The following is a 15,214-nucleotide window of genomic DNA, read 5'->3' as shown; positions in this document are numbered from 1 at the left end:
ACACATATATGATGCAAATGGGTCTTTAAGAGAAAGACTAACATGGATGGTAACGTACAATCATACAAGGCTGGGTTGGTTGCTAAAGGTTACAACCAAGTTGAAAGAATCGATTATGAGGAAACCTTCTCACCTCTAGCCATGATTAAATCCTTTAGGATTTTGCTTGCTATTGCTGCATATTATGATTATGAGATATGGCAGATGGATGTAAAGACAACATTCTTTAACGGGAATTTGCAAAAGGAAGTGTATATGACACAACCTGAAGGTTTTACATTCAAGGAGAATCAGCATAAAGTATGCAAACTCCAAAACTCCATTTACAAGCTGAAGCAAGCGTCTAGGAGCTGGAAAATCAGATTTTATGAGACTATTAAAGAATATGATTTCGTTAAGAATCTTGATGATCCATGAGTTTACAAGAAGAGAAATAGACAAGCAGTTGTATTTTTAGTACTTTATGTTGCTGATATACTACTAATAAGAAATGATATACCAACGTTGCAGACTATCAAAATTTGGCTATCCAAACAATTCTCCATGAAGGATTTGGGAGAAACGGCCTATATTTTGAAAATAAGGATATATAGAGATAGATCAAAGAGGTTGCTAGGAGCGTCCCAATCCACTTATATAGACAAGGTGTTAAAGAGGTTTAGCATGATCGAGTCTAAGAAACGACACTTGCTTATGTCACATGGCATTCATCTTTCAATAGATATGTGTCCAAAGACACAAAAAGAAAGGATAAGAATGGATAGGATACCGTATGCATCCGTTATAGGATCCATCATGTATGCCATGCTATGTACTAGACAAAATGTGGGGTACGCTCTGAATGTCACGAGCAAGTACCAATCTAATCCAAGTGAGAGTCACTAGATTGCTATGAAAAATATCTTTAAGTACTTACGAAGAGCTAAGGATGTTTTCTTGATCTATGGAGGGGTTGAAATCCAAGTTAAAGGATATGGAGATGCTGCATTCCAATTTGATAAAGATGACAGCAAATCGCAAAGTGGGTTTATATTTACCTTTAATGGCACTACTATTAGTTGCAAAAGTTCTAAGCAAGTAACGATTGTAGATTCTACAACGGAGGCTGAATACATCTCCGCGTTTGAGGTAGAAAATGAGGGAGTTTGGATCAAGAAGTTCATAATTGAACTTGGTGTGGTTCCTAGCATTGTTGATCTTGTAATTTTGTATTGTGACAACAATAGAGCCATTGTGCAAGCAAATGAACCAAGGTCTCATCAATGATCCAAACATGTATTGCAACATTATCACCTAATTAAGGAGATCATTGGAAGAAGTGATATTAATATAGAGAGAGTACCAATAGGGGACAACTTAGTTGACCCTCTCACTAAAGACTATATTAGTGATCCTAGTAGAAATATGATCACCACTTGAAAGGCTTTAGTATTAGATACATGGGCGATTGGCTTTAGTGCTAGTGAGAGATTGTAAGTGTAAGCCCTACAAGCCAATCAATTTTGTGCTTTCAAAACACTACTTTAATCAGTCATATTTCATGTTAACTATATTATGGATATTTTATATAATGTATGAAGTATTTCTTTATCCATGAGTTTATTTATAAAGAGTTATAAAAGACTTACGTAGATAAAGTCCTCAGAACATAATGGCCTTGCAAAGAAATTATAAAGGTTATAATTATGAGATTCTTATGTATCAATGCCTTGTTCCTCAATATGTTCCTGGTCATTGCATTGTCAAGAATAAGGGCATTGACAATGCTCAAAGGCTAGTACATGCTAAGCCTCTTTACTTTAGAAGTACGCACTTGATCTCATAGGTTGAAGTATGTGAGATACTTGGGATAGTATGTGGGTGCTTGTTAAGGAACAAGTTCATTGAACATGACCCGCTATGAAAGTTTCATTTGGTATTTCATTTAAGTGTCTATGAAAATACTCTCATGTGTTAGTTGTCACGACCTGGAACTCTCATCGAGCTCGTGACAACTACCGCGAAGCCTCGACAGACATTCTTCACCCTGAATACTAATCGAAACCTCACAAGGCTCTCGTATCAGCTTTTGCACTTTCTCAGTGAGCAATAGTTATTAAATCTCGTATTTCAAGAAATCATAAGTCATTTCCAAATCAAAATAATAAAATATTATTTTCTGGCTCACAAGGGCATTTTTGTCATTTTTTTTCAAAAATACCGAAACCCGTCAAAACCATGGTGTAAAAGCTAAATATGTTCATATATACTTTAAATCAAATAACTGAAGTATAAAATTACTTTTACAGTGACACATGGGCTCTCAATTGACCAAAATGCATCGAAAGCTGAAAACCTACAACTGTTGCCGATTCAAGTCCAAATGAAGGTCCTTGTCAAAGTCAGCTAACTATGGAATTCCCTGAGCTTGAAATGTGATGAAAGGAGGGTGGTGAGATTATAAAATCCCAGTGAGTAAACAGATACCATCTAAACTATCTAAAGGCGAGTAAATGGAGACGAATTAAAATATTCTTTTCCAATATATGTTTCATAACATGAATATTCAGTTTACTCAATTAATCAACATGGCTTATATATCTCACAAAACTTGGCTCCTGCCAAAATCATTCTCGCAGGTACCTTCATCAAGGTATCCCACTAAGATCGCCAAGGTTTTTAAATGTCCCATACCCATAAACATGTTTTCGTATCTGACACATAGCCATTCCTTGGCGTTGGCTGAGTCTCACTCTCACGCGGTGGTCCACGCGAAGTGCACTCAAATCTTTACCTCAAGAGATACTTCATCCAACATCTCCCCCGGAGGTAAATATATAACTGAGTTACCGTGCCCCTCTCATAGGCAGTCCACGGGAACCTCCACCACTGCAGTGACTATGGATTATTTTATCTACCACCTGATTTATAAAATATTTATCCACATGACATGGCAATTTATCGCAATCTAGCCTCTCAAGGCTGAATACATAGTATATATAATTTTTAATACAAATACCAACTTTGCCATTCATGCTCACATATTGCTATAAGCCATATAATTTAAAATAAAATTTATAACACAAGCAGGCAGTTTCCAATTACTCTAATTTCAAAAACAGTATTCAATTTTTCAGAAAATTTATAAAATCATTTTATAAAATCACAATTTTTCCTAAAACGTAGCAATTTACCATTTAAACCCATTTTCTATAAAATCATACAATTGTATAAAACTACTCTAGATAATTAAGACGATAATAAGTTTACTCACTGTTCTAGGAGTCGATGTACTCCTAATCCCAGTCTTCAAGCACAATCTCTGTATTTTTACCAGTATAATTTGCTCACCACCTATCCACAATGTACAATACATAATTCACCACATTAATGTTTGACCATTATAAAATTAATTCAGACTCGGTGTATATGCATGATATGATATGCAACTTATCCGACTAGTGCTTAAATGCGGTGCTGACCTAATTCGGCCTATTACCCGATTAAATGACAATTGTGTCCGATTTGGCTCCAAATTGCTCCATTTCATTTCTAGTACCTCAATTCACCAAACATTATTCAAATAACACCAATTTCAGCATCAAAACCCTCCCATTTCTTCATGAAAAAATTCGGCCATTACAGTGCACTAACACCGTGATTTTTCCTACTTAATTTTCTTACCATTATTCATCATTTTTTAAGCCATTTCTCTTGAAATAATAACAATCCATCACCCACACACATCAAAGAAGATTCAGCCATGAAGATTAATGGGGAAAATGGATTCCTTTCTTATTGTTTTGCTTCTAAATATGCTAAACTAACTAAAAACACTAACATATCTTAAAATCAATTCAATCCAACATCTTTCTCTCTCCATACCCATTTTGACCAGCCATGAATTCATCATGAAAACATGTAATTTAACCATGGAAAATAAGAAGAAATGCATAGGAAAGGTAGATCACAAGTCAAAATCAAGAAATTTTACCTTTTGTCACTTGTTTCCTTGAATTTCCCATACTTTTCTCTTGAAATTCTTCACCTAGGGTTTGTTCTTCCTTTCTTTCCCTCTCTTCCTTACTTGGCTGAATATTTGGAGAGATAGTGGGCTGATTTATGCTGATTTTTAAGTTAAATAATAAAATATTCTAAGCTTGACACATGGCATGTTTCCATTAGTCCAAATTTTAAATATTTGACTTTTAATTCTTAAATTCTCCACCACACATTCTTATGTTTATCCATTTCCATGATGAATAAAATTCCTTGGTCTTGAGAAGTGTCGTGGTGAAAATTTACCGATTTGCCATTGAGGTGACAAAATTACCATTTCGCCCCTATACTCCAAATTATACCGAAAATTAAAATTTTTCACTTCTAAACCTCAAATCATACTCCAATAAGTCTAATGAACCCAAAAAAATCTTTTCTAAAATTTTCATTTTGTCCCCAAGTGGCAAATGACCATTTTGTCCCTAGATAGTGAAAATTTCGGTTTGATTCCAAATTGATCATCGAACTCCAAATCACCATTTTAAATCATTCATGGACTGTAAAACTCTTAATTTCATCTTAAAATTCATATTTGAACTAGTTTAAGGCTTAATCGACTTAATGGTACCATTATGGGCAATATCGTCTTTTAACGATTCCTCGAACTTCCTAAATATGCAAACATTCTATTGAACATGTAAATGACGTCGTAATTATTTTATAGAATAGGGTTTGACATCAATAGTGTGAGTAATCCTTAGACTTGTGATATTAAGTCATCTTGTATGTGGATTGTCATGCTTTGATTTCATCTCTACGAGTCTGAAGGTGGCCAGATGCTTAAACATGATGCTTTTGGGTATGGCATGAAGCATGCGAAGATGAATGAATACTCATACGCAGCGGAATGTTATTAAAATTTTAATCCTTTAAGCCATGGATCACTTTAATTGAAACTAAACTAAAAAAACCAAAAGAGAGATTTTGACATACCTAAAAGTCTGCTTTCTTTGGTGGAATCCTCTTTTTTTTTTTTTTTGGCACTCCAACTAAGAATTATCAAACCATAGCAGCATAGTTTTCCTGCCTCTAATGGTGATCCACATAGTGATTTGTCGAAATCTCTTCACTAAAAGTGTGTGAATCACTAAGCTGAAGTTTGTGCTAGCAAACTTTCAACTTTGTGCTCTCTTGTGTTTCTCTCTTTTTAACTGTGATCCTATATCAACACATGAGAAAATAAAATAGAACTCTTCTATATACAAGAGGAGGCTAAGGGATTCTTTTATAGAGTGAATTGACCTACTTTATAACCAATAAGGATTGTAAAATGTCTTAGGCTAATTGGGCCTTTATTTAATACTCCATCAAATCATATTTAATTTAGCCCAATACTTAATTGGATTAAGCCTCTATAAAATCAATTAGATCACATCCAATTGAACTCAAATTAATTTTGATAATTCACCTTATCTGTGTGACCCATTAGGTTCCCAACATGTTGGCAATAAATGTAAATTAATTCAATTAAGAATTTATATTTATAGATCATGAGCGGCATCTAGCAATACATCAGGACCACTCAAATGTTAGAAGAGTCAATATGATTTGACTAACCTTTTAGTGTACAGTATCTCAGTGTAATACGATCCTTTTATCATATATCCCAAATAGATAGAAAGTCTGGCTCGGTGTCTACTTTCTAACTTATCTATATTAGTCTTGTAGCTTCTATATTAACCTATCAAGATTGCCTTGGTCAAGGACTTTTAATCAATATAAGCCAGGAGCAAATGAGATATGTCCCTTTCAAATCACTTGAGGTGATGAATCCTCTCTAGACTACTCATTCAGCTTCGCATGTTTCATGTCATACCCAAAAGCACCCTGTTTAAGCATCTGGTCACCTCCAGACTCATAAAGGTGAAATCAAAGTATGACTATTCACATACAAGATGACCTGGTATCACAAGTCTAAGGATTACTTACACTACTGACACATGAGAGTATTTCCATAGACACTTGAGCGAAATAACAAATAGAACTCTCATAGCAGGTCATGTTTAGTGAACTTGTTCCTTAACAAGCTCTCACACATACTATCCCTAAGTATCCCACATACTTCAACCTATGAGATCAATTGCTTACTTCTAAAGTAAAGAGGCTTAGCATGTACTAGCCTCTAAGCATTGTCAATGCCCTTATTATTGACAATATAATGACCAAGAACATATTGAGGAGAAAGGCATTGATACATAAGAATCTCATAATTATAACATTTATAATTTCTTTACAAGGCCATTATGTTCCAAGGACTTTATCTACATAAGTCTTTCATAACTCTTTATAAATAAACTCATAAATAATGAAATACTTCATACATTATAAAAAATATCCATAATGTATTTAACATGAAATATGACTAATTAATGCAGTGTTTTAGAAGCACAAAATCGATGGGCTTGCAGGGCTTACACTAAAATGTGGAGACAGTTTGACGATTATATAAATATAATAAATTGAGATTGCATTGAGTTTGAGAGTGTATACTCAAAGTCCAAGCCGAATTTAGAGAAATCTTTGAAAAAGGAAATATTGTATTTAGTCAATATATGAAATGTAATTATTATTTCTCACATTTAGAAATGAATTAGTATTGTTTGATTGAAAATTAGCTGCCTAGCTAACCACCTTTTTTGGTTAAACGCTCTACTACACTTTTCTTGCTTTTTTAAAACAAGATTATGATTACACAGATGAAATTAAAAGTAGAAATTATAGAGTTAAAATTTGGAAGTAATAGAAAAGACTTAGGTAAAGTTTCTTAGATTACGTTTGTGAGGTTCTTCATTGAAAATTATTGATTAAAATCTAAAATCAAACATTCAAACATCTTGTTACATAGATGATAGATCAAATGTATAAAATTTGAATAACCTTTTATATTTTACTTAGTTAAGCATTTTTATAAAAATTATAACAAAGTTTTCACCATTCATGAATAAATATTGATAATATTTTACATAAAGATATTATTTATTTAAACATAATTTTTTATATTTTTATTGAGCTCTATCAATTTATCGATTCTAATTTTTTTTAATTTAAATTTTTAGGGATTAAGGGCAAATTCTTAACTAAAAATATGGATCAATGTTGAATTTTATAACTATGCTTTAATTTAATTAAATTTTGTTATTATGCTTTCAGTTTTATTATATTTGGATAAAAACGAACGAAATTGATTAAAATCAACCAAATTTATCACTTGCATTATCGAAATAATTTGTGAAATATTTTAATTTCATTGCTTTTCATTTAACAATCAACAAAATAAAATTCAATGAAATTAAAAATACAATAATAAAATTCAACTTTAAGTGACAAATTTGGTAATAATACCGTTTTTATTTGATCATTTCTATGTGAACCCTAATCCATAAAAAAAAAAATATTTAAGAACCGTGGATAAGTTAATGTAAGGAATTTTAGAAGTTGTAGCCTAAGTTTTGGAATTATAATTAGCTAAAGTAGATAAGATGCACGTGGTTTGGGCATTAAAACGGTAATAAACAAATATTAAGAAAAAGGCCAATCACCTTTTTTTTGCAAGGATTGCACCATTATAATTTTTTTATTTAAATGAATTTTATAATGTGATCTAGTTTTTTTTTGGCATACCTACAAAACCTCTTGGTCTACAAAAAAAAAAAATCAATTTAGTCATTATATTTTTATTACATTCAATCAAATTCATATATTTTTATTTAGTTAAACTATCTAAAAAATTCCTGTACTGTAACTTTTTTTTTTCAATTTAGCATCTCCATCTAAAAACCGGTTAATATATTTTGACATTGTGTGACGTTGACATGTTAGATAAAAAAAAGTTCTGGCAAAAAAAGTTTTTCGCCGTATCAGTTTTTCTATATTACGTCATAGATTAAATTAAACAAAATATTATGGTATAACGATTAAATTAAATAAAACGCTATAATATAGAGATTAAATTGTACAAAATGTTATTGCACAGGAACTTCTTGGATATTTTTACCATTTTTTTTTTCACATTATACATGGGAAAATTGATCCTCCCTATAGGTTGAAATGGTGTATGAAATGTACAGAAATCTTGAAACAGAAACACTGCAGTTGAATGCAATTTCTACTTGTATTATAAGCCTTGCAATCTTTTGTTTTGTTGATCTATTTAAGCAATTCAAAAAAAATACATCATAAAATGACATCATTGTATTAACTTTCTCTTTGTATTAAGAACCAAGAAAATGTAACAATTTGATTAATGTTCAAGTACAAACAAATTACACTGCACTGCTCCATTCTTAAGAATTAACTTTAAAAATGTAATCTAGTTTAATTGAGGGTGGGGGGATAGAAGGGGGTTCTTTCATTAGATATTTTGATAGGGGCTTTCTTTGTTTTAGCTAATGCTTGATTTTATATTTTGCTTTTAGTTCTTTATTATGGTTGTCTTCATTTGAGTGCTCAATGTTGAATTTGTTTGTAATGAAAATGAAATTGAAAATGGAGAAAATTAGTAATGATATTTTTCAAAACATTTTTATCACATATTGTAATAAAAGTAAATTTTAATTATCAAAAAAAAAATTTCATCTTATAATTGTTTTACTACAACACTTAAAAAATATCGATATTCATTAATTGTGTAAAACATCAAAACCTATATTTATAAACGTGTATTCATCAAATGAAGATCATCGAAATATTTTTTGTTATAATTATTAGTAAGATTTATTCAACTCATAAATAAAATATTAAATTGAATTGATTGATTTTATTAGAAAATATTTTTTTTAATTTTAATAGTATTGAATAATTTAGATATTAATATTTTAAGTTAAATGTTAATATTTTTTAATTTTTTTAATATTTTAAATTAAATTTTGATATTCATCAAACTTTTTTCTTTTTGAATAATAGATATTATTATGAAGAGTCATACCAGGGAAGATGTGGACTCTATTGGGAGATTAGAGCACAAACAAGACTTACAAATCAAGCTACCAGGAACACAAAGAAGGCAATAAACGAAATCCAGCACAATATAGTAAAAATGAAAAGCTACCATCACAAATGCAGAATTGCACAAGCAAGAAAAACACAGCAAAGGACACAAAAAACATCATTCACAAACACAAGCTGAAGATGATAAAATCAGAATAACCAGAGCCACGAAAAACAAAATCCAAGAAAACAACCGAACCCTAAAAAACAAATGGGTTATTTCTCAAATTTTTTATTTGATGAACCAATTATTTTAAGACATGTGATTAGATAATAAGGAAAAACCAAGTCAACAAAAAAAAAAATCCAATCAGTGATTTTTTTTTAAAAAAGGTATGCGATACTATTGCTTAGAGTCATAGTCAAAACAACTATGAGCTATAACCACATCATTTGTCACGACATTAAACCGATAATTATAATTTTAATTAATAATAATTAATCAATAGTTAGTAATAATAATTTTTTTTATTTAAAATAAAAATATAAAAACTTAATTAAACACAATAAAAATATAAAAATTAAATTATTTTCTTGTATAATTAAAAAACTTTTTTAAATAGTATATTTTTTTTTGTTGCAACTGCATATATAGATAAATATTATAATTACAATTACAATCACAATCAAGCGACTTCCAACATTAAATAAGTTAAAAAATATTTACTCCTATTTCTCCATTTCTTTTTCATACATTTTTTTATTTGAACATCTATTATTTCTATATTCTTAGTCTATTTTTCATGATTCTTGTACTTTTTGACATTAAATATTATTATGCATAAATTTTTTAAAAAAGTTTTAATGTAAAATATATGAAAATTAAGATTTTTTTAAAATGAAGGAATAAAAATATTATAACATTAAAATAAAATAACTTTTATTATTTGAACATTCATATCTCAAGGCTACGAGTGAACTTAGGCAAACACTTGAAGACTCAACCCCAAATTCGGCGTGAGCATCCAGTTTGCAAGTAGAAGGCACATTCAAGGCCTCGCCACGTTCTTGGCAACTATCGTTAGAATAGATGAACGCGGCAGTGCACACATCCAACGCAATTGCTTCATCACTAACAAAAACCGCCAATTATAGTTTTTCTAACAAAAGATTCAACGAGAAAAATGCAGGAACTTTGGCATGGAACACATCATACAAATATAGCAAATGTATTCTTATAACGTAACAGAATCTCTCAAAAGGTAATCTGAGATTTCTCTAGAAGCATTATCAAGCGGTTGTCGGCCAACCCTGTTATGGCTAAGACAAGAAACTATTTATTCTTGTATCTCTTCTCTACTTCCTCCAAACTCTGAATTTCCTTATTGTACTTGCAAATGCGGTAGATACACCTGCACAAGGATCAGAAGCACTTTTATCTCAAAATCCAAAGACTCCTAAAAATATCTTTCTCAAGCACAGGCTGTCAAATTGCTAGCACATACCAGTACAGGAGGCATGCAGTTGCACACAAAATTACATTCCTTTGAGCTTTGAAGACCTGCAAAGCATCCCAAACTGAAATTATTTACAAACCAAGTTGGGACATAAGAATTCAAGAGATATTTCAGAGAAACAAGAACAAGCTCCTGCTCCTTCACATGTTACTCAATTAGGTCTAACCAGCTTTATAAGAAGTAATGGAATGCTTAATTAATTAATCATAAACAAGCTCCAATTAAGCCAATTATAAAGTGTACTGAAGCTCAAAAAACCACAGAAATGATTGGGAAAAAGCAGGGTAGGCCCTATGTGTATCCTCCCTCAAAATGCTCTCGGAATTGAGGAATGCAATTTTTAGAATTTAAAGAAGCTACAAGGAAGCGTCAGTTTCCCTAGCCCCGAGAAAGATAGCACTGCAGAGATATGAGTACTGCATACTAAGTAGGCCCTGCATACATCCACAGCAAGCATCTTCGAATTGAGGAACACTAAATTGTTTAACCCACATTAATCCAAATGGCAAAATGAGACCTTGGAAAATGTTGTACCTAAAATTTCTATCCTATAGCAAAGAAGTTTTCACTGATTGATCCATCACCCCATCACAAGGTATAAACCAAAACATGGACTCCAATGTGGCATCCGACATGGGTATTTCTCAAAATGTATAACCTGTCTTTTGCTTTAAACTTTTTGGGCTTGTGGAGTAGAAACTTGTAGAAATTTAAAATATTAAGTTGGAACAAAATATCATTTCAAATATGAACGTGAAACAAAATTTTTATCATCTTAAAATTGTTTACAAATTGGAAATTTTTGACCAGAACTTTAGAATAGATCAAGATTTAACAAGCATGCCTCTGAAATGAATCGAAATCCCTTTTAACTAGAGAGGAATTCTTATAGAGAATTATTGTAGACTCACAAGGTATCCTCAGGCTTTATGTCATTATTTCTTAAGAATCTTTGGCTTTGGATCATTTTCTTTAGGCTTTGAGTCATTTCCTTCAAGCTTTTGGTCATTTCATGTTTAGAATCTCCAGGTTTTAAGTCATTATACTTGTCTTATTCATTTTTTTACTTCTTTTCAGACATGGGAGTTCCCTTTCTTCCTTTCAAACATCGGTTCTGTCTCATTTTGGTCATTTTCATGTTGCTTTTGGAACGATGAATTGGTGGAAAGATTCCATAGCAATCATCTTGATTATCATAGGCTTAAGTCCACATGGTCAAGTGAACTTGACCTGTCTTCTTCTTCACTTGAATCATTTGCATCTAAATCACCAAGTTCAGACTTCTTTCATGATATGTTTTAATATTTTTTCTTCTTTTAGTTTTAGCCTTAGCAAGGAGTGTATTGGCATTGGACTTGGATTTTTACTATAGTTTTTCTATTTGATTGCAATTTGCAAGCCTTCAGATTTTGTATGCCAGTGGCCCAGTGCAGGTATTGAGTATTTTTTTCTGTTCAGAACTTGTCCCACACAAGATGGGACTTGATGTCTAAAGTCTAAAAAGAACAAGACAAGGAAAATGAGTTAAAGCCTAAAGATTCTAAAGATGAAGTGACCAAAAACCTAAAGGAATTGACAAGTCTAAAAATGACTCGAAGCCTGATGACAATAACCAAAACCTTGGAGATTCTAAGAAGAAATTATTCAAGGCCTGAACACTTCCTGTAACTCCACAGTAAAAATAATATTTTTCTGTAAAAATCCCTCCCTATATAAAAGGATTTCGATTCATTTAGGAGGCAAGCTAAGTTTTAGAAAGAAATTTTCTTGTAAAATTTTGGTCTGTTCAAAAGACCTATTTAGAAATTTCTAGTTTTTAAGCGATTTCCAGAAAAGTCAATATTCTGTTTCAAAACATATTTTTGTTCCTATATATATATATATATATAGAGAGAGAGAGAGAGAGAGTAGAATTTGTCAAGGGAGGGGCCCACGTTGGAACACAATGAATTATTAAGGGAAAAGATCAATGTCATCCAAAAGTCCCCTAGACTCAAACTTTGTGCCTAGACAAACAAGATTGTGCTTTACGAAAAGGGGTATACTTCAATAATTTCAAAATTATCATATACCAAACACAATATTCATTGATTCTTCAAAATATACATCCAATAAGTAATTATAAACAACCTAGAGACTGGGAGAGAGATTTAAGAGGTTTAATGTGGGTAAAAAGAAAATGTAAATGTCTTTCTTTTGGGGCTTGATACAAGATAGCACGAGTGGTTGTATCAAAGGTTTTATGATGAATGCAGGTGTTACAAATCACCCTTGAAGGACACGAGGGCCGTGTTTGTTGGCATAGCATAACTTGCTACAGTAATCTAAAAGAGTGACTTTTATCTATAGTGACTCCTTTTTACTGGTATCAGAGCCACCACTCCTAGATATATTCTAGTCTCTTAGATTTGAAATATTAGAGAAGAAATCTTTCTGTATGGAATCCAATTCTATCTCCAGTAAAGATCTTGTACGAAACACAGCTTCTATTACCTTAGAAACATGCCCCCTCAAAAATTTTACAACTAAAAAACTAGACTCTTTGTTTGAAATAAACTACATTCCAGAGGAGAAAAAACCCCACCTTCTGAACTTCCTCTTGTAAGCCCATATTCTGCATATGCTAAACCCTCCTCTCCCATAAAATCCATCAAAACCCTTATCAAGCATTCTCCCAAAAAAACCAAATAAAACATCCAATCCACTTGCTTTGACAAACACTATATTCGTGGAGATCAAACAGAACAATTTGTCACTTCAGATATCCCTCCAGATTTACCACAACAATGGATACACCATTAATATTCTCATATTCATTTTGAAGCAAGCGGACTTGCTCTCCATTATCATGGTATCCAAGGACAGCCTTTTATAGCTAGAATGGCTTTGTTAGATACATTACATCTCAGATATCAGGATACTTGTATTTGTACTGTTGAAGCCACAATAAATCCTAGCACAATGATAGTTACTCTCTTCCCCAATTACAACATGGCCTTGTGTGATCATAATCTGCTCACAGCTTTGAAAGTACAAGTTGTAAGAGCACCACAAGTTCCTACTGCAGTTGTAGCTAACCTTCACTATCAAATGGTTGCTAGGATCCAAGATCATGCTTTCAATATTTTCGAGATAAAACCCAATGATGCCCTAATGATTTTGGTTGACACTATCCAAGATCCCACCTATGTTCACGTACCAAAAATAACACCTAGAAAAGAATTGATAAAGCTTCTTCTGGAAAGCAGGATTTAGAAAAGAATAGAAAATTATTCATATGATGGTATTGATTAATTAAAGTATATTTATATATTTAATATTTTTTTATTGTTGTATCCCTACTGTGTGTGTCCTAACCTTTTAGAAATTATCATGTCATTGTGTCCATTGTGTTGTACCCATGTTCTGTCTGTGTTCATGTTGGTGCTTCATAGCCCACAAAAGTGCCACACCATTTTTCCTTCTTATATTTTTTATTTTCCATAGTTCTTTGGCCTGGAAAAAAAATTAAGAAAATAACTAAAATCCCTAACAGCTTTTTGGGGTTCTAGAATCTAAGTTCAGACAATCATAATCAAAGAAAACAACCACGCTACCGACCACCAATAATAGCAAAGACAAAGATTCAGCAGCAAATGTATTGGAGTTTCAACCACTTCAAATCCTAGAGCTTAAGTCCCAAATGAAAACAGCAATTAGATGATGAAGATGATACAGATGAACATACAACTAAGCTTGATCATGCATTTGATAACTTAAATAAAATAAGTTCAGTTCATTATCTATATTTTTTTCATAGAACAGACATACACACAAGAGAAAGCCTGAAGAAATAGTATGTTATATCTGCAATAAAGCAATGCCCAAAAGCCCATGAAATTGAGAAAGCAATAGCATTTCATAATCAGATTCTAAAAGTTGGAAAAATCGAACACTTACCGATTTCTCGTAACGATCTCTCTCGGCAGCAGTGCAGATCTCAGAGGTACACATCAAGCGGTGCTCGTTCTTCCAGTAAATATCTACAAGCAAAAATCAGAAACCGATTTCACATCATTAAAGATCGAAAAAGAAAAGAAAATCAAAGAGAGGAAAAAGGAGAGAAAACCTAAGAGCTGAAATCCGGCAAAGGGAACAATAAAGAGGGCAGGCTGCAGAATGAGAGAGATGAGAGAGACCAAACGGTTTTTCAAGAGCTTGGGATAGGGCAGGGTCAAGAGAAGAGCCACCGCGGCCTCTGCCGCTACCACGTATGTTAGTATCATCCACTGCAACGCCATTTTTCAATCTGTCTTTCAGCTATTTCTCTGCTTTTCGTTCTCTTGTTGCTAATCTGGGTGTGATTTTACTGTTCTTTTCTAAGCTGCGAGTTGCAATTTGCTAACGCGAGATTCTGCTTTCCGCGTGTGTTTTCGTGCTTGCCTTAGCGGTGAAGGCAACCGCTCGATATTCTGGATCTTTCAGATGAACAGTGGGGGCAACGTTGACCATACTTTGTGACCGTTGGATTTCGAACTTCTTATCCTGACGGCCGGATCAGTTTATGAACCATTATAACAGTTACGTGGAGTTCGGATTTTAATGAAACTAGTGTCTATGAACACCCGTTAATCAAATTTAAATAACTTAATTGAATAAACTATTTTAAAAGATTTTACACGTAGCAAATGATGAAAGTAGTGCCAGCAATGAGAGAGCAAAAGAATCCACAATCACATGCATGCAAAAGAGGT

General features: G+C 32.4%; 1 protein-coding gene across 1 annotated transcript; it reads right to left on the bottom strand.

Moving 5' to 3' along the window:
* On the bottom strand, positions 10,046-14,991 carry LOC18604421. Its single transcript, XM_007036888.2, has 4 exons — positions 14,590-14,991; positions 14,421-14,503; positions 10,470-10,525; positions 10,046-10,376 (listed from the first exon to the last, which is right to left on the bottom strand). Exons 1-4 carry the CDS (start codon positions 14,759-14,761, stop codon positions 10,298-10,300), a joined length of 390 nt encoding a protein of 129 aa, XP_007036950.1. The 5' UTR covers positions 14,762-14,991; the 3' UTR covers positions 10,046-10,297.

The sequence above is a fragment of the Theobroma cacao genome, chromosome 3 (genome assembly GCF_000208745.1).
Source record: "Theobroma cacao cultivar B97-61/B2 chromosome 3, Criollo_cocoa_genome_V2, whole genome shotgun sequence".
In the NCBI taxonomy this organism is placed as follows: Eukaryota; Viridiplantae; Streptophyta; class Magnoliopsida; order Malvales; family Malvaceae; genus Theobroma; species Theobroma cacao.
Note: the sequence above shows the minus strand (reverse complement) of the source record. Positions and strands in the feature narration are given on the sequence as shown.

What these genes read in the sequence shown, in the direction of transcription:
- LOC18604421 (XM_007036888.2), bottom strand. Translation starts at nt 14,761, where the DNA reads ATGGCGTTGCAGTGGATGATACTAACATACGTGGTAGCGGCAGAGGCC. An exon ending in TGCCGGATTTCAGCTCTTAG is followed by an intron (nt 14,504 to 14,589) that starts GTTTTCTCTCCT and finishes TTTTGCTTGTAG; the next exon opens with ATATTTACTGGAAGAACGAG. An exon ending in ACTGCATGCCTCCTGTACTG is followed by an intron (nt 10,377 to 10,469) that starts GTATGTGCTAGC and finishes ATCCTTGTGCAG; the next exon opens with GTGTATCTACCGCATTTGCA.